This window comes from Sander vitreus, chromosome 24 (genome assembly GCF_031162955.1).
Source record: "Sander vitreus isolate 19-12246 chromosome 24, sanVit1, whole genome shotgun sequence".
NCBI lineage: Eukaryota > Metazoa > Chordata > Actinopteri > Perciformes > Percidae > Sander > Sander vitreus.
The window spans coordinates 688,259-712,341 of NC_135878.1; the positions used below are offsets into that span (position 1 = coordinate 688,259).

Genomic DNA, 24,083 nt, shown 5'->3' on the forward strand with positions numbered 1-24,083 from the left:
CTCTCTCCCTCTCTCTCTCTCTCTCTTCCTCCTCTCTCTCTCCCTCATCTCTCTCTCTATCTCTCTCTCTCATCTCTCTCTCTCTCTCTCTCTTCCTCATCTCGCTCTCTCTCTCCCTCTCCCTCATCGCTCTCTCTCTCTCCTCTCTCTCTCTCTCTTCCTCATCTCTCTCTCCCTCATCTCTCTCTCTATCTCTCATCCCTCATCTCTCTCTCTATCTCTCTCTTCCTCATCTCTCTCTCTCTCTCTCTCTTCCTCATCTCTCTCTCGCTCTCTCTCTCCCTCTCCCTCTCTCTCCCTCATCTCTCTCTCTCATAGCTAACTCTCTTCTTTGCGTTTCTGTTTTTCCAGCCCCCCACCACATCTTCCCCACCTTCCACACACCGATCCCGATTGACATGCGCCATCACGAGGGACGATACCACTACGAGCCTCATGCGCTGCATGCCATGCACGGGTAAGTGGCCTTTTTGCTTCTTCTGGGTATATATTTTCTAAAGGGACTTCAACACGTCACAAGTCAGATTCTGAAGACACAAGTTCAAGTTAAATCCGTCAGATCTTTTTGATGCAAATCTGTATTTCCTTTTCAGTTACTACTGAACAGCACAGAGCTTGTTTTGCTTTTTTTTTTTAACTCAGGAGGATTCAAGTGTATGTTTGCAGGCGCTGATGAGAGCTGAGCGTTCGCCAACTTCAATATCAAAAGCAGATGACAACATGTTGACTTCCAAAGTGAATGATCAATGCTGGTTCTGAATTTCCCCTCTGCAGCCTCTTGTTTCCGTACAGTTTGATTATGTGGGCAAGCTTTACTGTTTGGGCTCCAAACGTCTGGGGATGAAAACAGTCTGATGCTTTAAGAAGTCTTAAGTTTGCTTACTAAGATCCAGACTCAGTTAGAAAAGTAAAAAGATCTTCTCTCTCTGAATAGCTGAGGTGCCACTGAGCCACTAAGCAAGGCAGTTAACCAGCTGGAAACTAAGAATGTGAAGTAAAAGTTGACGTATTGCAACAGTATTCAGAGAACATTTCAGCAGTTCCTTGAAACCTTTGCTTCTACCTATTTAGATATTTTTAAAAGGTGCATTGGATGGATTTGGTATCTCTGGAATGAAAGTGGTTTGTTGAAGGTAAAGGTGCATCTAGTGTTTACCTCCCTGGTGCATATATTTTAGGACTGTCCGAGATTATAACATTTTTGGAGCTTTATTTTCAAATTCTGGATTTTTTTTTTTTTTAAGATTTTTTTTTGGGCTTTTCCGCCTTTAATGGCTAGGACAGCTAGGGGAGAAAGGGGGAAGACCTGCAGGAAATCATCACAGGTCAGATTCAAACCCTGGACCTCTGCGTCGAGGCATAAACCTCTCAGTACATGTGCGCCTGCTCTACCAACTGAGCCACCTGGCCACAAATTCTGGATTTTTGGACACATTTTTGGTTGAAAATTGTGAGGTGAACCACACTGCATTTTTTGTTGAAGACGCCCCCATCAGACAGAGCAATGCAAGTAGCGTTTTTTTTTTAAATTCTTGCCAGGCTACCAAAGGATCACCCGTCCTCAGTGTCTATTAATCACATTATCAAAAAACAACTGAACTTATGGCTCATCTGCTGCCATGGGGGAGTTTCATTTAGAAATCCAGCTTGGTGTGGAACGAGGAGTTGTAAGAAGACAATACTTTATATTAAGGGGTCTCAAGCCAAAAAGGTTGGAAGCCACTGGTTTAATCTATAACAATGCATCATATTTCATAAATGGATCATATGTTTTGTTTGTAAAATCGTATTGTACAAAGTTGTAATTCCAGCTGTCAAATAACCAGAGAGGAGTAAACTTGTTACATTTCCTCCTAAAAGGAAAGAGAATATAAAGCAAACACTAAAGTACAGTATAGTTAGTTAGTTAGTTAGTTATGTTCCACTTCTGTTGCTGGATAATAAAAAAGTAAAAGAGACATAAATCTCTGCCAGTTGGCTCGTATCAATCTGCTCGCTCCATTAGCGGCGATCGGCAGGGCCGGATCCATCACTGATGATATAATACAGCCAACCTGAGTCCAGCACCTCTTTATATTCATTAATGGCTTGTTGTGGGGCTAATCTGTGTGGTGCAGGCCGCGTTGCCCCCGAGCTAGCGCCATAATTAAACTCCCAGAGTATAGAGGTCACAGCAGCAGCGCTGGTGGTGAGTCTGGCTTCAATAAGAGATCCCATTTATTTTCCTGAGGGATATTCAGCTTGTTATACACAGCACTGAACACAATTCAACTTCACACATCTGTTATTTGTATCAGGAAACATTAGATCACATTTGTTGTTGCTTTTAATGAAAAGAATGAACTGTTGAAGAGACTGTGAAAACATGTTGGAAACGGTCAAAAGGTTTAATTCTGTATCTGTGCTCAGACAATATCTGTCGTATTTTGGTTATAGTTGCCTTTTTGTTGCAGGATAATGCAGCTCGAAGTAAAGACTCATTTGAAAAGTGCATTAGGGTGCATTCAGCTTCAAAATCAGAGATATGAAACGGTGTCAGGTTGATTTAAATGGTTCAGAATAGAGCTGCAAGTTATTTAAATTGCAACGTTATTTGAATTGTTGTTAGACATGCTTGTTTTAATTGAACAGGGATGTTAAGAGCGTAAACGAATGCAAAGATTTTTTATTAACAAACTTAAACTGAGCAGCTTGTTAAAGAACACGTGAGTGGATCTGAGTCTGTGGCACACTTTGACACATCGAGGCTCATGCACGAGTTCAAAGTTACTTTATCACAAAAGAAAAACTGGCGGCGGGACAAAAAAAGTCAATAGAATTCTCCAAATAGTGCTCTTACATTTAGATTCCCAGATTTGATGGTGATGCATACTTCGCGCCTTGCGGAAGCAGGGCTATTCATCACGCCTGGCTGGGAGAGGGGAGGACGGGGGAGAGGAGGGGAGGCTGTCCGCGGACTCGGCCACCTTGATTAATGTGATTTGATCTTGACAGTGGACCCCTAATTCATCAAGACCTTGATCTAGCTGTCGCTCCCCCCTGCCTGTGCCAAATTCACCTAATTACAGGAACATTGCGCAGCAAATTAAGTGCGGTGTCATTTGTCGCCTGGTGCGGCACTTTATTATCCACTCGTGGCAGCGTGTCAGAGGTCCCCTCCTTGATTGTCTAACATGACATCTCTGTGCCGGCCCCTTTATCATTGTTTGCATATACCGTAATGAGAGGGCTGGTTATTTTGTCAAGCCTGTCATAAAAAGCTGCCATAGGGAAGCCTCTTTTTTTTCTTCTTTCACCGGATACTGAGGAGGGGGTTCTTCCCTCGCCTCACTGTCATTCGCTGGCGACAGAAGAGCACAGGGGGAACACTTCCTCCTCTGTGACGGCGTCTCTGTGGACGGAGCAAGGCTGGAAACTCCCAAGATGTAAGAAGCTGAGATCTTAAGGGCCTGAAACTTTACAAACACAGCTAAGAGTGGACCAAACCTGCAGCTCCCCACAGTTACACACAGACAGTTTACATGCTGGTTATATCCTAATTATATTTGGGTTAAAGCAATACACCGGTTTCTCAAACGCCAAGTAAACCACGGATACAATCAAGAGTTCTCATACTGGGTCAACAGACCTAGATAACTCCTTTAGTTCCTGCATGAACCATGGGTGTATTATATTGACTGGTTACAAGATCAAAAAATGGCGCCCATTCAGTTCATGTCCTCGCCTGGAGCATACGCCAAAAAGTTTCTAAGCTTTCGGGTTTACTTCCGTGATCTGCGGCTCGCTGAATCTATGCTTTTGTGCTGCGTATCCCCAAATACATGTTCAATTAAACTACCACAGTTGATGCACTTTAAACCTGGAGCTATGCAGCTCATGGAGTGCTCTTGATTTCAGACACTAGAAGTAGGGGTGGAACGGTACACTGAAGTCACGGTTCGGTTCATACCTCGGTTCAGACATCACGGTTCGGTACAATGGAGGGAAAAGCATAACAAAAATGCAGAAGGCAAATTTTTTTATTGTGCATGTCTCAGGCTGTACCACTTAGTGTCATCCAGTCTCTCCCCTGAGCTAGCTGCAGCAGCCTGAAGCGTATAAAGTAAGCTGTAAACAGTAAACAGTAAGTAGGCTACCCCACTGGGACAAAACTTCAGCCCTGGCACTGTAGTCACACCAGCCCACATTACCATGCAGCCTCACCCACGGACACGTGCATTCACTAATTACATTTGTGTACAGATGGTGAAATAATATAAGCAGTACCTTATGTAATAGATTTTTAAACATTTAATGTAAGTAACTGGCAAACAATGCTTACTACTTTTTAAAGAGCACACGTTTATAACAAATGTACACATACTGTCTGTCTGTTTATGCCGTTTGTAGGCTATGTTGTTCTTTGTTGTCACTGTCTGTGTTCGATTGTCCGTGTTTCTCTCTGTTCATACTGTACATATTGTCCGTCTGGTTCTCCATCTTTTCATCTGTTTTAACTCTCTAACTCTGCAATTTAAATATGTTGTTATGGCTGTCTGTGATTATACTTCAGGGTTTTTCCTTGCTCAGATTTGGCCTTTGGGGGAACACATAAAGCAGGCGGGTCTGGTCTCTCCCCCAGGAAATTTTGAGGGTAAATGACTTCAATTCCTGCATTCTGATACATTTTTGGGCACCAATTTATGGTCTTTACGTCTGTATTTATGGCAAGGAAATCACAAAATTCTTGTGGCAGGTAACAATTTAAAATACTAAATATAATGGAATATTATTATATACAGTAGTCCAGTAAGGGGGCTTTCACATCTGGGACATGGGCCAGATACAACAACACTTGACCCCAAAGCATGAACAGGGCTTTATGGTCACTTTTTTTTAAACGTTATGAAGTGTAATGTTTTCTATATTCTATTGATCAAAAATGATCAGGGATGTTGAGACTACAGTGTAACGGACCACCAGAATTCATGCATACATGTGAACCGCGGATTAATTGCAGAGTTTAACCTACATATTGTAAAACTACTACGTGAATGGGGGCACAGCAGAAAGACGGAGCAGAATGACGCTGCTTGCTCAGGGTTGTCATGTGTACTCCTATAGGCCTACACTACGCATCAGGAGTTAAAACCAACTGTACCAAAACACTGAACTGGACTGCTATTTAACGCGACAACGAGACATTTTTAACTGGTAATGAAATTGTCTCAATTGAATACTGATGCCGTCAGACAACCTCGCGGATGGAGATGGAATGGAGATCCCGTTTGAAGGTGACGTGCTTGATTTTGACTGAATGTCCCAATTTGAGTAACTTCTGATTGGGTCGGTCGGCCCATCTCTGGACAGGGCCGGCCGTTGCAGACTGGCCATATCCTTAATATTTATTATTATTAATATTATTATTATTATTATTATTATTATTATGATAACCATAGTGAAATCGTGCAAGTAATAAAAACCCGTCCTCTGCGCTGTCGGCCTGTAAAGACAATTTATTTGTATATTAAAAAAATATATAATAATCTGGCAGAGATGACCACATCATCTCTAGACTCCATCTGGAACTTGTAAACAAAATAAGACAATCAGCTAGTAGTGTGATATGGGAGACAAGCGCTGCTCTCATATGTGAATGCACAGAGCAGGGGTGTTAAAAGACCACTTTCAGTTACACAGAGCAGTTGGCAAATTGTGGCGTTAGCTTCACACGCTAGCAGCGGAGCTAGCAGCAACCAGCGAAGCTAGCGGCGGAGCTAACAGCTAACGCCGGAGCTAAAAGTGGAGCTAACAGCGGAGCAAACAGCGAAGCAAATGGGCCTGAAAGCCATTTGTGGTCGAGGCGAGAAGGGATACAGCTACAGTACGTCAGTGTTTGGTCGTATACGGAAGGGACTAGTTTGCTTCGTGTGGACTCACTGGACCGACTCGACATGTAGGCGGAGCTTGGGAGCTTCAGAGCTAAGGCGGGGCTACAGATTAGGTGTCCCTAAGAAACGCATATGTAACAGTAGTTCCACATTACATTAATTCATTTAAACGCTACTTTTATTTATTTTTATACCGCGTATTCTCCGTGTAAATTCATGTACCGAACCGAGACGCCCGTACCATTACGGTTCAATATGAATACATGTACCGTTCCACCCCTAACTAGAAGTCATCCTGAAGTTGCAGTATCAACTCTCTCAGCTCTTCATACTTTATTTTCAACACAATCATCCTTGCGTCTGGACTTCATGCTACCATATTTTGGCAAAGAATCAAAGAAACAAGTTTGCAAAGTTGCCATTAAGTTTTTCAGATGAAACGTTTTGCACAAATGCATATAAAGAAATGGAAGAAAATGAAATCTCTCCATCCAGCTTTGAGGACAGAACAAAGTGCAGGATGAGATGATGAAATGAGTTTTTAAGGAGGCCATGATTTGCAGCACCCTAATCTGTTTGTTTGTATGTAGGTCATTTCTCCCTCTGCATGAGAAGGGAGGCGTTCGGTGGATCCAGGTTGAGTGTGATGGGGGGGGGGGTTGTTGCCTGTTAAGTTTGAGGCGTCCGCTTCACGTCGCAGCAGCAGCAGACTCATAAACCTACAGTGGATTCAGCCGCATGCTGGACGGCGTGATTTATCTAAATCAGAGCGCTCCCTGAGCCCGACACCGGAGACGAGACTCAGTGTCACTGTAATTTATCTCTGGTGTCGCAGAGAAACACACACACACACACACACACACACACACACACACACACACACACACACACGCGCGCGCTACAGTGGAGGGGAGACAGGGAGAGAGGTTTGAGTTGAGTGGTGGTGTCATGTCACGATGCTGAATTGTGTTTCTGGACCTGAGCGATATTTCAGAGGGGGAAAGGGGGTCATCTGGTCAGCCTCCCCCTTTGACCCCCTCCCTCCATGGCGACGTCTCAACTTTCCCCCAAAAATCAGCATGGACCCGAGTATGTCAGGGGCTCTAGTAATAACATATATAGATGGGGCCACAAAACACCATTTATGAGAGGAGGAAGAGAGATGTGCTGCAGCAGGACAAAGCTGACCTGCCACACAGACAAGACTAAAAACTTCTGACCATATCATTGTGGATGTGTACATTCCTGAAGGAAAACTAATTAGTGTATGTCATATAAGCAATACTAATTTCTGTCTAGATGGATCCCTAAAAACCTTATTGTCTTCATGCCAACAGAATATTTCAACCTGCTTCCAATTTAAATCATATTTTTAAAGATTTTCCAGACTACAGTAATGCTAGCATCTCTGTTACTTACACAGTGGTGCATGGTAACCTGCTCACAATGACAATGCTACAGCATAATGTTTACCATGTTTACCAAGTTAGCATATTTGCTCAGTGTCACTGTAATTTATCTCTGGTGTCACTGTGACACACACAGACACACACATACACACACACACACACACACACACACACATATATACACACACACTCACACACACACACACACAATAAAAAAAATGCTCGTACAGCAGCTTAAACCAGACAGAAACACACTTTAGATGCATGTAGAGGAATGCTATGCGGACCTAGTAACACACTTCCATGTTCCTCACAGCTAACTTTAACTGAACGTTTAATAATTTAAAGTCATTTATCACTTAAAATGCAAAATGTTAAAGCTGCTCCACTGTGAGGATTTGCAGCTTTTCTTTGTTTTAAATCATTAGAAAACTGTTTCACTTTGTTCAGATAAAATAAGCAGAAGCAGAAGATGCCATCTCGGCCTACGAAAGTCGCAAAATCAATTAATAGTTGCAGACCTAAATATAGCAGAGCAATATCACACAAATGCCAAACCTTTTTTCATCTGCTGAAAGCAAAGACTTGGTGTTTGCCAAGCTTTTCACTTCATAAACAGTGCTTAATATTTACAGCATCACAATAAAGTTACTTAAAATCTAACACTGAACTCTCGACAACCAACAGTAGAGATCTACAATTTCTATATTCTTGTGACTGAGCGTTTTAACAAGTCCCACACCTCATTAATGTTATTATATAATATCAAGTCTGTGCCATTAAAAACAAACGTCAACAGCAGAGAATAAGGTAATGTCTGCTGTCGACTTCCTTTAAAGCTTTAAACCAGTGAATACGTGTTTGAGATGTTTCACATGAGGCAGTTAACCAAAACTAGGAGCTAAAAGAGGCTGAAAGAGGCTGAAAGCTCCACTCAGCTGCAGAATCACGGGTCTGATCTGATACTTATATCTGCATTGCAGCAAAAGATATGCAACATTAATTACATTTGCATCTGGCACATCTTATCTTTCACAAGCTACTTGATCCAAATACAGAATGTTCTTGTTCAAAACCCTCGGTCAGCTCAAGAGAGAGAAGTTTAAACTAGACCTGCCAACTGTTTTGATAATCGATAAATCAGTTTGAGAAATTTATTCATGAAAAAACAGAAAGACATTTTCTGATTCCAGCTTGTTAGATGTGTTTATGTTCTAGTTCATTCTCTCCTCTGTGACAGGAAACTGAATATCTTTGAGTTGTGGACAAAACAAGACATTTGAGGATGTCATCTTGGGCTTTTTGGGAAACACTGATCCACATTTGTCACCATTTTCTGACATTTTAGAGACCAAACAACTCCAAAGATTAATCAACTATGAAAATAATAGTTTGTTGCAGCCCTAAATGCAGCATTAAGCTCACAATGGACATTTAACAAGTAATATTCTAATATGGGAAAAAGTTACTTAACTATAACAACATGCCAATTCTCCTCCACAGTAAAACTGTTAACACAATGCTAACTAGCGTCCAGGACAGACAGAAATCAACCCCCACCCTCTCTCTCGCCACAGCCTGCTGCCCGGCGCCGGACCAGGATACGCTCCACAGGCCAAGCATTGTGTTCGCACAGAAAACTCGCCCGCAGCCAGACACTTTCTGAATATCTGATCAGAGCAGCACGTGAAGACGGAAATATTTATACGCTTCAGAATGTGATTGTTGGAGGAGCTCGTTATCCCAGTAAACAAAGATTCAAAGGCAGACAGAGCTCACCTGCAGGCAGATACATGAGGAGAGCATTAATATTTCACACACACTGTGGGGATGATTATGTTTTTGGGTGCAAAATCAGAACTTTATCATCTTCTTCTGAGAAAGAAAAACATTACCTCACTCGTGATGCAATCCAACAATCTGCCTGCGAGGTGATGAAGCCTTTGTTGGATGATGGAGAATATATATTTTTCATGAAGTAGCCAGGTAGTAGACACAGATCTGGAGATGTAAGAGCTGAAACTTCACTTTAACTCGCTGTGGTTCAGACTCTACATGCAGATGTATGAATACTGTCAATAAACCAAACCTAAATATCTTAAACCCATCTGCAAACTGGGCCATTTTTTAAAAACTAAATAAACCTGATTAAATATCCCTCTTTTAAAGACAGACGGAAAGAAAGTGACGCGTCTTTTTAAAAGGTGTCAGCTTTACGTTCTTTCATCAGGCTCGTCTTACAGATATCACGCTGGAGGATTGTTTTCTCCCAACGAGCTAACACGATAAACGACACCGACACGCCCCGTGGGTACAAGCATCACCTCGACACCTTTGCTTCCTCCTCGTCTCCGTGACCCCGATCTCACCCCTTCCTCTGATTCTCTCAGATCAAAAGCTCGACAGAGGAAGCGCGTTAGACGTGATCTCACTCTCAGCGCCGTCTGTGTACACACTGAGCTGGTGGCTCAGCTGTGCAGGATTACTGGAGAGTGCGGGGAGCACTTCAGGTAGTTGTGTTAAAGCGTGCTTCATGCTGAAGACACAGCAGTTAAAGCGGAGATCTTGGAGCAGTTTAAAAAAAAAAAAGTTTTTTTAAAGATTATTTTTGGGGCCTTTCTGCCTTTATTTTTGATAGGACAGCTAGGTGAGAAGGGGGAGAGAGAGGGGTAAGACATGCAGGAAACCTCTCAGTATGTGTGTGCCTGCTCTACCCACTGAGCCAACCCGGCCACGAGATCTTCAGTTTTAAAGTCTGTTATCACAGCCTGATATATGTTTTTCCTCTGTGCCATTAAAACTCATCAATGAGCAACACTGTTGCACTGGGTGACACGTACACCGTGCCACTGCCACAAATACTCAGTAGAGCACCAGATGTGGATTAATCTGCTGCTGAAAATAGTCCCCAACAAATGCACTATTGAAACTATATTTATGTGTTTTTAAAGATTATGTTTTGTGTCCCGGCTGCTAAACATGATCAAACTCAAACTCAGTCACGTTTCTTTTCTCTCCTCTCGTACAGCTCTGCAGGTTTTGCGGGCAGCCCCGTCCTCTCCGATATCTCACTGATCCGCCTTTCACCCGCCGCCGTGGCTACTGGCGACTCCCCCTTCAGCCCACCTCATCCGTACGTCAACCCCCACATGGAGCACTACTTGCGCTCTGTGCACGGCAGCCCCACCCTCTCCATGATCTCGGCAGCCAGAGGACTCAGCCCTGCCGACTGTAAGTTCACACTTTTATTGTATTTTTAATTCACAGACCAAAATATAGATCAGTCACTGGAGTTGATTTTGAAATCACCATTCAGCTGGAAAACCATCTGATCTTCACATCTGATCATTTCTAAGTTAATGTTTTCAGTTTAATCAAAGCAGGACCTCATACTTTTCACTGTATCTATCTATAATGGGATAATCATTTTAGAATAAACCTAAAGCAGTGTGAATGCATTATTGGAAAAGGTATATTTTTAGCAGGAAACCTGGTACTGAGCAGTGGGGGAAACCTTGACCTGCGCTCCCAGGTGCTTTAATACCATGAGGGGACCCTTTGAAAAAGAAAGTCAGTGCTGGCGAATACTTAGCCACCGCCCCCCCCCCTGCACAAACTCACCAAGCTGCGATGACAACTCTGTCCTCAGCGCTGAATTACAATAACAGATTGGAGTGCGGTGGCGGGACGGGATATAAATCTTCTTTTACAGTCTGTCAGTGATAATGTGGCAATGCTTTTAAACTTAAATAAGCGGCCATGCCTGAGATCTGGCCGCGATATAGCCGTGCGAGAGAGAAAAAAGGGGAGCATGTGTAGAGCGGGAGCCTATTTGCGGTGGAGGGAATGCAAATAGCTTGTTGAAAGACGAGGCCTTGGGTTTGGAGATAGAGTCTTTTATGTGTTCCAGCCAGGTGACCTTTCTCTTTTTCCCCACAAACCATCCACAACATCTGACATGGAAGTTAGTTTAACATCCTGTCATCACCTGGACCTTTTTTTTTCATCTGAGCTTGGTGCTTTTTCTGCTCTCCGTCACATTCGTCCCCACAGAGTTGAATTTGATTATGAAAAACGCTCTGGCCTTTTTCTACCTCTGTCCTCATCATCCATAAGTTTCTAAAAGGTGGAAATGTGATCCTGCAAGGGCAGCTACTTCAGCTATGAAGTCAGCACGAGCCCAGCGTCTGCTCTCTGTTAGGTCCAGAAACTTAATGTCGTCTGAAAGAACACTTAGGGGACGAGGGCAGGAGGTAACGTTTGGTTTGCAGACCGGCGTCTTCAGGAAGAGAAGGGGAAGTGATTCTGGAGGCGTAAAACTAATTCACATCTAACTCTTATTGGCTCTGACACTTTTAAAAGCGCTTTACTGGGTGCAGATGTGAACAGCCAGGTGAACACGTGAAAGGAATTTACTTTAAATTGAACCCATTTTATGGAAACACAGAGCTCACATTGGTCCTGCAGCGTCTTTAGTAAAGAGATATTTTGCTCATGAGTCTGAGGAGACACTGAGGCCTGGAGGTGGGGGTGGGGTGGGAGCACCTACACGGGCCGTTGCACATCAGTGACCACGCCCCGCCGGCCCCTCGGCCCATTCATGGATCTCCTCAGAATGAGGCGCGACAGACCAGGAATTCACCCCTCTTACTCCCCCCCCTTTAGTTATTAACTCTTTCCCTGCATCCTTCTTAAAACATCCTTCGTCGAAGAACATTTCCTGATATTATTTCAGCTTAAAACCTCCTTTGAACTGTCTTTTATTTCTTTTTAAAAAGTGCTTTTTCTGTTCTTACTTACGTCAGAGAGGTTTTTATACACCAAATCATTTTTATTTGTTTTTTCTTTTAAAAAAACTAATATTTTTATGGCTGGTCTGTTTTATTTCGCTGTTTTGTGATGCACTTTGTAACATGGATTTTGAAAAGAAAAGATCCTTCTTCACTCACAAACCGTCTCCCCCTCTCCCCCCATCCACAGTGGCCCATGAGCATTTAAAAGAACGTGGGCTGTTCGGGCTCCCTCCTCCTCCCGGGGCGAGCCCAGCAGAGTATTACCACCTCATGGCCAGCCACCGGAGCCCCTACGGAGAGCTGCTCATGCAGGGGCCTGGGGCTGCCGCCGGGGCCCATCTGTCCGACTACATCACCCCCCTCGACGGTGAGTAACTCTGAGAACAAACTCAGAAAGTTGCAAGTTGGAAATTCACAGCTGTTAGAGCTTTTCAGCCTCTTTTAGCTCCTAGTTTAGTACATTTACTGATTGCATTTTCTTTACTTTATCTCTGGCTTCCAAAACAACTCTAGACTGCAACTAACAAGCATTTTCATTATTGTTTAATTAACTGATTATTTCCTTGATTGATCAGTAAATCGTCTTAAGTCTATAAAATATCAGAACATTTAATACAAATGTCCATTATGTTTTCTCAAATGACAATTTGATATCTTCTTATTGCTTATTTTGTCCGATAAATCTGAAGATTTGAGAAGCAAGAAATAGAAGAAAAAGAAATTGTTGCAGATACATTTTCTGCCAGTTGACTAATCAATCACTCAACTAATGGTTACAACTTTACATTCAGAGAAAAGAGAAAAGTTAAAGTGACTGAAAGCGAGCATCAGCTTTGGGTTTTTTTAAACATTATTTGCTTTGCTCTCTTTCAGTGACATTTTGCAGGTGTCCCAGTCCAGAAAAACTTCAAAAACTGCTTTTTAAGTGCTGTAATTTATCAAAAGAGAAGTTCCAAATTCTGTCAAAATTTTCCTGCCACAAACACGGACACTTTTCTCAACTCTTTCTGCACGAGAGCCGAGATACTGAAGACAACATCACTGCATAAATAGACAAAACAAAACGCAGAAATAAGTAGTAAGTTTGTCCTGCATATGCATCAGTACAGGACGCTAACATACAGCAGCTGCGTGTGCCACGGTCAATGGGCTGCTAGCACATTGATTACGGAGAATGAAATTCCTCCATCAGGTGTCGAGTCCAGGTGGATGATGAAACAAAGATCACAGGAGAGGTGTATGAATAAAAAAGGCTTGTATATATTTTTCATGTCAGACAACTTCAAACGGCCTTCAGGTATCAGCAGCACAATATTTCTCCCTGCCGACCCTGAGCCAGCACTTTTCCATAAACACCCAGGACTCATTGTGCCGCTGTGATATTTCCAGTGTACGCCATCGCTGGGCACATTCGGTCGCAGCAGCTATACTTAAATAATAACGTAATAAATGCCTACTTTGATCCGGCGCTTCGCTACTGCACCTTAAAAGGGTAGCCATGTCTGAGAGGGAGACTGATGGTGGAGGGGAACTCCTGATGATGAACACCAGAGAGTCTGAGTGATGCTACGTGCCAGCTGCACTAATGTCTGCTCTCTGTGCTCTGCCAGTGACACTTCCTGTTCAGGGTTATTTAACATCTATAGGTGCCCTTTGCTTTAAGTGCACACAAAGTACATAAAATGATTGCAATGATCCAATATCTCCACAAACTGCACTCTTCTTAACTGAAACTTAGTCATTAGATGAGGCCGGTTGTTTGGTCTCTAAATAGTCAGAAAAGGGTGAAAATGTGAATCAGTGTTTCCCAAAAAGCCCAATATGACGTCCTCAATTGTCTTGTTTTGTCCAAAACTCAAAGATATTCAGTTTTCTGTCACAAAGGAGAGAAGAAACTAGAACATATTCACATTTAACAAGCTGGAATCAGAGAAGTTTAACTTTTTTTTCCTAGAAAATGACTCAAACCGATTAATTGATAATCAAAATAGTTGCTGATTAATTGAATAGTTTACATACAACTAATTGATTAAACTGGACAGCTCTATCCTCAGACTAACTAAAGTCCTTAGTAACTTTTTTTAAAGTCAGAAGCAAAAAAGTCAGAATCTTTCAGCTCTCTTAGAAAGGTAAAAAACTACTTTATGTTCCAAAAATCAAACTGAATTGAGAAAACGCACCAATCATTAAGAGTCAGAGAAAACGTTGACTGCAGAGCTCAGCGGTTGAACAAGCGGTCGGCCTGGGTTAAAGCTATCCCTGCAGTTGAGCAGACAGAGCGCGGGGTTGTGAATGAGCCCGCTGTGTTGTGGTGTCTGGGGCCAAACTTTTTCTGCAGGCTGCCAGCAGCATGAGGCCGTCCAGCCCGGGCTCACTGAAGCTGTCATAACTGAGTTTCCAGCCGTCCCAAACACTGTGCAGGCGCTGAGGCCAAGACAAATGCAAAGCACGCTTGGCTCTGTCTCGCCAAAATGTCATTGCTAAGTTATTCACTGAAGCTGCTGGATGTGGCTGTGAGAACAAACTTTACTTTACCTGCCAAGTGCACAAGCTGAGAACATTTAACTCCTCTACACATCCAGAGAAGAGGAAGGAAGTAAAGCTTTACATTACTGCTACGGACCAGTTACTAAGTGTGATGCAGAACGTTAAAACTAAGGCTCTGGTTTCGTTCCCTTTCACTTTTTTGTCAGTTTATCATTGTGTATCAAGTACAGTCCAAAGGCTAGAACAGTAACGTACACAGGAAGGGTTACCTCTAACCTGAGCATGTTTTAACTCTGGGAAAGTTGGATGTATGCAACAGCTGTATTTTGTCCACAGCAGTCCTACCCATTGGTCCCAAAAGGTTCCAGTTAGAGACTAAAAGCCGTAAACATATTCTTTGTTTACGGCAATTCACAATCATTCACCAAAAGAATCAAGCAGGGCTGCCTTTTTGCATGATCCAAATGTTCTCAAAACTTGCTAGCTTGAAGTTTGTTGTTGTTTGCTGAAGCGAAGTGATTTTGAGAACGGCAACACACAGAGTGAGAGCGGTGCCGGGTGTCAGGTTTTGTCCTGAAAATGTTGAGCCCGACTAGTTTTACTGTAATTGTCCTTAAAGTTCTTTTTTATTTACACACCGAAACACAGCTACAAGTAACTATTTGAATTTATCATTCTTTTAGTCGCAGGAAAAGTTTTCCTTAGAAATAAATGTAAAACAATGTTTTCATGCCATTTCTAAAGCGCTCCTGCTTTCTTTGGAACTTCTTATTCTTGTGTGTTGCTTGGGGAAAAGGTTGTCAGTCATGCAAAGTAATTATGACTGCATGCACAACCCCAAAAAACTCTGGTGTGGCCCTTTAAACGTGCCTTGCTCAAGAGCTCCTCGTTGAACGAGGACAGAGCATTTCCCCAAATGTTTCCCAGCAGCTGTGGCATCGTTTGAACCGGCAACCTTCTGGTTTCAAACAGTTCAGTTACATATGGACCACAGTGGCACCGAGAGCCTCGGGGGCTGCTGCTGCTGCGCACACGCACGCATACGCACACGCACACACACACACACACACACACACACACACACACGCACACACACTCTCCCAGTGGCGGCTGCTGATATAAATCACAATGGAGGAGGCGGCTGGGGGGGAGGAGAGGTGGTGAGCGAGTCGAGCCGGGCTTTTCCATTGGTCCATTTATCAGGGGAAGTGGCACATTAATAAACACATCTCCCCAGAGGTGAGAGGAAGTAACAGAGATGAATACGGCTGCTTCATCTGAGCAGCCGCTAACACCGCTAACCAAAAAACACACCTGATCCTCTACACATGCCCCCCTCTTCCACCCTCTAACACCACCATCACCGTCAACCTGAGCTACATCTCAACTTTAGCTGCTTAAATGTCCAAATTAGCGTCCCATGACACCAGCCCCCCAAACAGTAATGTCTTTGGTAATAAACCTTCCTAGCTGAGACATCCCCGGAGAAACGAACACTGATGTTTTTCTCTTCTGTGGATTTGTTAGATCATCATTCAGATTCCATATGTCCCAGGATAAAAGTTGTCTGCCCTCCTCCAGAAGTCTCAGCGCGCCAATTTCTAAACAGATAACATATGTTGGAGATTTGTACCCGAGGATATAGTTAGAAACAGCCTTTTAGCCCCCGTCATTAAGGACGGCAGTGAAAGCAAACAAAGCAGAATTAATCGGTCGGGAAGATGAGACGTGGAAGCTATACGACGTACAGTCTGTGACAGGAAGTTTGATGCACGCCAGATGTGGTTTGGCTCCCAAAACTGTTTGTATTAAAAGTGACCGGTAGGTTGTCATAATGTCGAGGGTGGCAGAGTTTACAGAGACTGACTGGGTGCTTAAAGCATTTTATGTCTTAGTACTTCTCTTAAAGGTTCTCTGACAAATTTTCTTATAAACAAAAATGCTGAATGTCCACATTTCCTCATAAAACCCTTAAAAAGAATATTTTGAAACCTGCACCCCGTCTTTTGTTTTCTAGCTAGCAGTCTTTTTCCTCTGTCCTACATTTCTTGGCACATTTACAGTTTGAAAATAGGGCTAACCCCCCAGTTTTTATTTGATCTACATGTTCAATATTTGAGGTAAACTAGCCAGCAACTCACAAAATGTTTCTAACAGAGATAACATGTCCTGGCTTTGATGCAACAACCACAGGTGCTTAAGTTGATGCATCAATGTATATATAAATAGCCTATAAACTACAAGAAGACTATGACATTAATATATTAAGTAAATCCATTCAATCAGTGCTTCGGTCCAAACAACCAGCATATCATCAGATATGTACAGATTTGAGACAAAGTAGTGCAATTGACGGTAAAGCACATTGACAGACATTCCTATTAGGGCTGTAGCTGAATCAAGAATTACCAATTGACTCGAAGTATTTTTTCCCCTCCTTCGTTCTCAAAAATAAAAATACTGTCCACACATACACTAGTTAAAAAATCTCAGTTTAAACGAAAATGCAAAAACACAAGTCAAGAGTCAAGGTGGCTCGCCTGGCTTTGCTGCATGTCATCCACCTCTCTCTCCCACTTTCCTGTCTTCAGCTCTCTAATAGAGGCCAAAAAAGCCCCAAAAATAAATAAAAGAGTCAAGAACGAGCCAAACCAACAGGCGGAAATATAACCCTAACATCCAGACGCCTCATCGGTAAGCAACCACCTAACATCTCTGATATGCTCAATTGGAAAACTGCTTCTCCTTAAGGTTCCTCGAGCACGCTCAAACCTAGGAACGACTTTTCTTTTAGTGCTACAAAGTCATGCCCTGCAAAACTATTTAAAAATGACTGCTCTTCCTACTCTTGGTATGTTTAAAACTATGATTTCTGAATTTTACACATCTCATTATATATATATATATATATATATATATATATATATATATATATAACTGATTTAGCTGAATGTCTTGCTTTTTTAGTATTTTACTTCATTTTATGTGTTTATTTTGTTTCTCTTGCTCGTCGTCACTGTAAACGAGGACAACCTCAGTGTCTCATGAGTTGAAATAAAGGTCACTGAATTGAAATTTCTAAAAGATCCATTTTCAGTGACCTAAAAGATAGTTTGACCTAAAATGAGCCTCATTAGCATAACTGATCAAGTCACTCAGAGTGGCTCTGTAGGTCAGAAGCTGTCCCTGAATGCTTTGTGGAGCTAATTCATTGATTTGTTAATTGGGAAAACACGTTTTGATGTAGAAACTTGTAATTCCACAACGCAGAAATACCAAATTCAGATTCTCAGATTTGCTGATTGTGTCTGTTTGATTGTGTCTTTGAGTTTTGATCAACAATCATCACAGTTTTTGGACATTTTTTAGATTAATTTATTAGAAATAAGTCCAGTGCAACAACACTAACAGAAAGTTCAGATCCGTAAAGCTGTGCAGTCTTCTCTGTTTAGATTTCAAGTCCTTGTCTGAATTTACATTTCAGAGCGGAGATCGATCGGATCGCTCTGCATACATTTCCTCACAGTTGAAATCAATTCTCTGTAAATTGCCCTCATTTAACATCGTGAAGTGCAAACCCAGACTGTGTGATGTTTATCTGAAGTAATTACGGGGAATTATTGTGGGGAAGATTGATTAGTTATGTCTGAATCTTAATGGGGTCGCCATATGTGGGCAGATGTCAGAGATGCTGCACTGGCTTTAATGCAGACGAGTTTTTGGAACAAAGACTGAAGTGTGTTGCTCAAAAGTACATCAGCAGCAAAGTTGCTGATGTACTTTTGAGTTTTAGTTAAAGGACAGTTTTTGATGTGGAAGTCTTAGTTTTCCTCAGAATTAATCTGGAGTATTTTCTGTCTCTCTGTCCTTAAACGTTTTATTGTCTTAAAACAAGTGGAAGTCTGTGCTAAAGTAAAACAAACTGCAGTGCACAATGTTTTTGGGATATTAATGAATCACTTACTTTATATTCTGCATTAATTATGGTGCAGATATCTGCACAAAGTGTCTTTTTCTTCTTTCACTTGTTCATTTATTTAAAGAAAGTGAAGTTTTAGGACTCAAATGGAGACAGAAATGTTTTGATTCTTCTCTGTAAATGGACCAAAAACTAAAGCTCTCTTGACTCTTCTGTTTAAATTTCTGTCAGTTCTTTTCTTTTCTTTTCCTGGGTTTCCTGCTGCTGTCTGTTCCCCATCGTGCCTCCATGAGACTCGATAATATCCTCTGCCAGGCTCAGTTTCCATCACCGTGAACGGATTGTTTACTGTATTAGCTGTGAATCAATCTCCGGCACTTATTGATAGGGTTGTTCTGTGTCCATTGGGTGCGAGTGTCGCGGAGAGGCTGTGGCGGCATCCATCACATCGCCTCGATCCTGAAATAACGCGAGTAAAGTGACACGATGAGGCGATGAGTGACTCTTTGGATTTCAGGAATGATTCCTTCAGACTGAGAGTATTTAGAGTCTCACCGGGGAGGAGGGGGACCGTATGGAGGATGTGCAGCATTTATCACCTCTGTCATATTAAGACCTTTGTGCAGTAGGTTTTCAAAATAACTAACATTTCAGTGGTGTTTTGTTTTTATGAGCTTGGTTTAAAAAAAAAAAACGCTCACAAATATGTAGTTTAATTTCATACAAAGGTTCGAGGATTTCCTGTAATCCAAGGAAGGTTAAAAACATCAAGGGCAACTGGACTTCTGACTTCTTCAGTTCTGACTAATGTTAGGGAAACCCGGCTATGTAACCTCTGTGGGGACGTTGTTATCGATACTGCTTCGTTGGTTAGTGCTTCTAGCTGTTGTAATGTCAGTTGTCGTTATGGTCGTTATGGTCATCATGGACGTTGGAGACAACCGAGGCCAAGTCTAAACAACCATCGTTGGCATTCTTACATTATGCCAAATGTGGGTTTTTGTTGAGTTTTCTGGGGAGAGATGAAACGACAACGATGGTCGTTCACACTAACGAACGGAGCCGTTTCGATGATTTTGACAACGACCACACAATTTTTAGGTTAAATATTTGGGTTTCCCTTGTTCAACCAGACATGAAGAAGTCTTTCGGATGAGAGACGAAACGTCTTTGAGCAGCTTTAACCGAGTTCAGCTGCATTTGATTTTTTAACCTTTTAACCTGAGAACCTTCACAGACAGTCATTTCCTGTTTTTATCAAAGTTTTTGGAGACTATTTTCAGCAGTGGATGAATCCACATTTGGTGCTGTAGCAGCAGAGGAAAAGCCAAATAAATTGTTTCTCCTACATTAAAGCGGACTCACCCGTGTGTCCACAGTGTCGCGGTTCTCCAGCCCCAGACTGACGCCCAGGCTGAGCAGGAAGAGGGCTCTGTCCATCTCGCCACTGTCGGACGCCAGCATCGACCTCCAGACCATGATCCGCACCTCGCCCAACTCGCTGGTCGCCTATATCAACAACTCGCGCTCCAGCTCTGCCGCCAGCAGCTCCTACGGACACCTGTCAGTCGGAGGACTCAGGTAACTCACCTGAAGAGACAACGTGACCCAAACACAGGAGTCATTTTGTCTCATATTCATCTTTAAAAGACTGATTTGAGATTAAAAGGATCAAACTTTATTCTTAGTCGTCACATACACACAGTACAATGTAGTGAAATTATATATATATATATATATATATATGCTATACATACAGCATCCGAGGGAGCAACTTGGGGTTCAGTGTCTTGCTCAGGGACACTTTGACATGTGGCCCGGAGGAGCCTGGGATTGATCCTCCAACCCTCCATCCTTGTGGTTGAGGAGCAACCACTCTACCTCTGAGCCACAGCCACCCCCAATATTTACATCCCCATTTGCTTCCTGCCGCTTCTGTTTCTACTTTTCTTTTACCTTCCATTCCTCCCTCTTTCCTTTTTTACCTCCTTGTGTTGCTTCCTACCCTAACCCCAGTGGAATATGCAGGATCAGTGTCAATCTGATGGTCATGCTTTTGCACCTTGCAGCCCATCCTTCCCGTTCCCTCATCCCATCAACCCCATGGCCTACCAGCAGCTCCTCTCGCAGCAGCGGGGGCTCAGCGCCTTCGGACACACTCCACCTCTCATCCAGCCTCCGCCCTCCTACTCCAGCCGCCAGCCGGGCCTCGGCCTCTCCTCCCTGCCCGCCTCCGCCCACAACAGCGACCTGCCGTCCAAGGTACAAAGACACTTTGTTTTTTAAGATTATCTTGGACTTAAATCCTGTCTTGTCTCGTGTCAAGATACAGATATATATTGTGGATTTATATTAGAAACGGGTTAAAATATCCTGAACTTTCTCAAGACGTTTCAACCTAAATAAAGACAGAAATGGAAGATATCTTTGTGTTTCTGAAGCATTTACAGGTTCATGTTCACGTGATTCATTTAAAATAAGTGAGGTTTGTGTGGATGCATCAGCGCTCTCATTTTATTTCTCTGCGGAGGAAATTCCTCCCTTTTGGTCTGCAGGTATTTCTCATTGAAACAACTATTTAGCCAAAGCTGGAATTTATCTGCAGCTGTTTGTTCTTACAGTGGATTTTTGTTTCTCCATCACATTTTTTGACCTCAGCCGAATCGTCACAGTAAACTGCTATTTTGATGTGCGGTGTCATCACGTGTAATCAGTGTGTGCAGCGCCCCCTCAGAGGTAAACGTTTAAGAGGGGGACCCATCATTTCCCTCCACCCACACAGTCCCATCTTGGTTTTTACCTCTCACTCTGTCAGCTAGTGGAGTCATCTGTGCCTGAACTCAGAAATGTTTGTGAAAGGTCAACGAGTGCATGGGAAGGGGAGATCATCGGATCTGTTTCTGCTTGTTGATTTTCATGGAATAGTTAAATCAATTAACAACAAAAGAAGGACAAACAATGGCTTATTGGTTATTTGGAAGACTAAGATTATCACTGGACCTTTTCTGTTTGATTTTGAGCAATTTTATTGACGATACTGATTATTTTATACTCATGCATCTTTACTTTCTTAAGGATTTGGATACTGAATCTTGTTTCCTCTCCTCAGAACCACGGCGGTGACTCGGCTGTCAGCAGCACAGTCGACCCCATGATCACCAAAAGGTCAAAGGTCAAGACTGAAGCAGAGGGATTAAGGCCGATGTCTCCTTGCTCACCGGTATGAAAATAAATAACCCAACCTACATTAGCGTCATTAGTGCAGCAGGACAGTTTGGACCTTTAACTACGGTACACCTTCACCTTAACTGTAACATATTTATTATATCATTTTATCCTTTAAAAAAAACCTGAACGATGTTGTAAGACATCTACCAAATATCTGTCACTTTTTAAAGGAAGTCTAGTACGTAATTTCAGACGTTAAACGATTATTTTTCTTTACAGAATGAAATGATTGTCATGTTTGAAATAAGAGTAGTAGCAATTGGCTGATAAACACTGAAACATTCAGAGTGAGGACATTTTGCAAAGTGGGGACTTTGGTGGAAATTGAGGACTTTATTTGGAAAGAGGATGTTTTAAAACGTGAAAGTTCAGTGAGAACTTTCTGGACATGTTTCTCAAGTCAGGGGCGTTTTAAGAGAGTCAACACAGTGAGGACAGTCTACACTATTGGCGGGTTTAACACATTGACGATAAAGAAGCGACCAAGCAGCTTCTTGTTTACATTCAACATAGCGGCCACTGAAGCGCTGTCGCTGCTATGTCACCGTTGGATCGTTGCTCTGATTGGTTGAAGGACTATCCAATTGCACCCAGAGTCATTTCAACTATGCCCGTTGATCACGCCTCTTGTGCAGTAGGAAATACAGAGCAGACTCCCCAGACTAATGTTCAATCTGAAAAGATTGAGCTTGGTCTGGTGATAGCCAAGACATTTTTGGAAAGTCGGGCTATTTGAAAGCAGTTGGAAAGTCAAAACATTGTCCAAAGAAAGTACTGTTTTGATAAAATATATATTTTGATAATTAATAATAATGTTTTTGTAAAACATTTTTTGGGAAAGTCAGGATTTTCTTTGGAAAGAGTATGTTTTGAAAAGTGAGGACAGTTTTAGAAAGTCAGGTTGTTCATGAAAGTTGGGTGATATTTGGACATTTCTTGAAATTTTTTGTTAAGTCAAAAACATCGTCTAGAGAAAGGACAGTTTTGATATTTTCTAGTTCTCCCGTTTGTCTCTTCTCACTACTCGTTCCCCGCACCCTGATCCATGGCGTGACTTGTGGCCCCTGGGGGCCGCAGCCTCCCGTGACCCTCTTGTAAAAGACGTCTGGGATAAAGAAAAACTCCACATGATAAGAGCTTTGCATCCATTCGTTGCTCCGCTCCTCTCTCCCGCTCCCTGGCCACTGTAAACTGTGCCAGAGCACTTCATTTTCATGAAATATTGGCCGGGCTTTATTGTCATCTGAGGAGCCTTTTTCTCTTTCTTTTGACAAATTTGCGGCTCCTCTCCGATAGCGAGGCAGGTTTGGGCTTGATGCATGGGGACGGTGGTGCACGCAGTCGTCTTGGGGCCACCAGAATTGATGAAGACAGTGTGCGTGGGGCAGAGACAAACATGCTGCAGTCAGCACGTTGTGTGTGTGTGTGTGTGTGTGTGTGTGTGTGTGTGTGTGTGTGTGTGTCTTTGTGTTGGTGGAGGCGTACAGAAGGCCAGGTGGGACTAGCTGTGTGTCAGTTTCTGTATGTGTGCTCTCGTTCATATCTTTCTTTGTGAGGACAATTTGAGTTTGAGACACTGAGCGTGAGGATTTTTCTGTCAGTAAAATGGACTTTATGGAAAAGTAAAGAAATTATTATGAAGTTAGAACTTTTTTAGGAAGTGAGTACGTTTTTAAAAACGTGAGGGTATTGAGAATATTTCTAGAGATTGAGGACATTTTGGACTGTTGGGATGACGTTTGGAAAGTCAGGATAACATAAATGTAGACTTTTTGGAAAACTTTTTTCTAGAAAGTCAGAATATTTTTTCCCCAAAATTTGGGAAGATAAGCACATTTTTAAATGTGAAGACATTTTTGTGAACGCAAAAACTTTTTTTTTTGAAGTTGTGAGGGACATTTTGGAAACTTGGGAAATATTTCTTGGAAAATATTTTGCAAAGTGAGGCCATTTCTTCTGCTCTTCATTTTCTAAAGGGCTTTTTGAGGGTTAAGACTTGGATTAGGTTAAACGATTAGTGGCAGGTTTGAGTGTCCTCAGTTAAATTCACCTCTGAGGTTTTGCAGTATTGGAGCAAATACCTTTTTAGGCAGATATGTAGTTTAAGCAAAACGGTTGCCACCTGTTAAAGAAGTGTCCTGACCTGCAGTGTGACTTTGAGACCTGTGATGGTCTTCTTCGCTCTGAAACAGACACACGCAATGGTTCACGCTGCCTAATTACAAGGGAACCAGGAGCTGTAAACACACGTCATGTGTGTGTGTTTGTGGTGGACGTTGTCAAAATAAACCTTATCCAACCTCTTTAACTTCAGTTGAGCATGATGGACTTCAATCTGTAATTTTCTGTGTCTGGTTATATCAGGTAAAACATATGA

At 42.4% G+C, this 24,083-nt stretch overlaps 1 protein-coding gene across 1 annotated transcript in view; it reads left to right on the forward strand.

Moving 5' to 3' along the window:
• The first annotated feature begins 350 nt into the window (after window positions 1–350).
• Window positions 351–24,083, forward strand: part of LOC144512707 (zinc finger protein GLI2-like) — a 34,169-nt gene continuing 10,436 nt past the window's right edge. Inside the window, exons 1-6 of the mRNA XM_078243582.1 lie at window positions 351–457; window positions 10,308–10,510; window positions 12,260–12,439; window positions 19,858–20,059; window positions 20,548–20,740; window positions 21,588–21,698. Of these exons, the coding sequence (XP_078099708.1) occupies window positions 399–457; window positions 10,308–10,510; window positions 12,260–12,439; window positions 19,858–20,059; window positions 20,548–20,740; window positions 21,588–21,698 (948 nt within the window). The 5' untranslated portion in view covers window positions 351–398. The remainder of the gene's footprint in view (window positions 458–10,307; window positions 10,511–12,259; window positions 12,440–19,857; window positions 20,060–20,547; window positions 20,741–21,587; window positions 21,699–24,083) is intronic.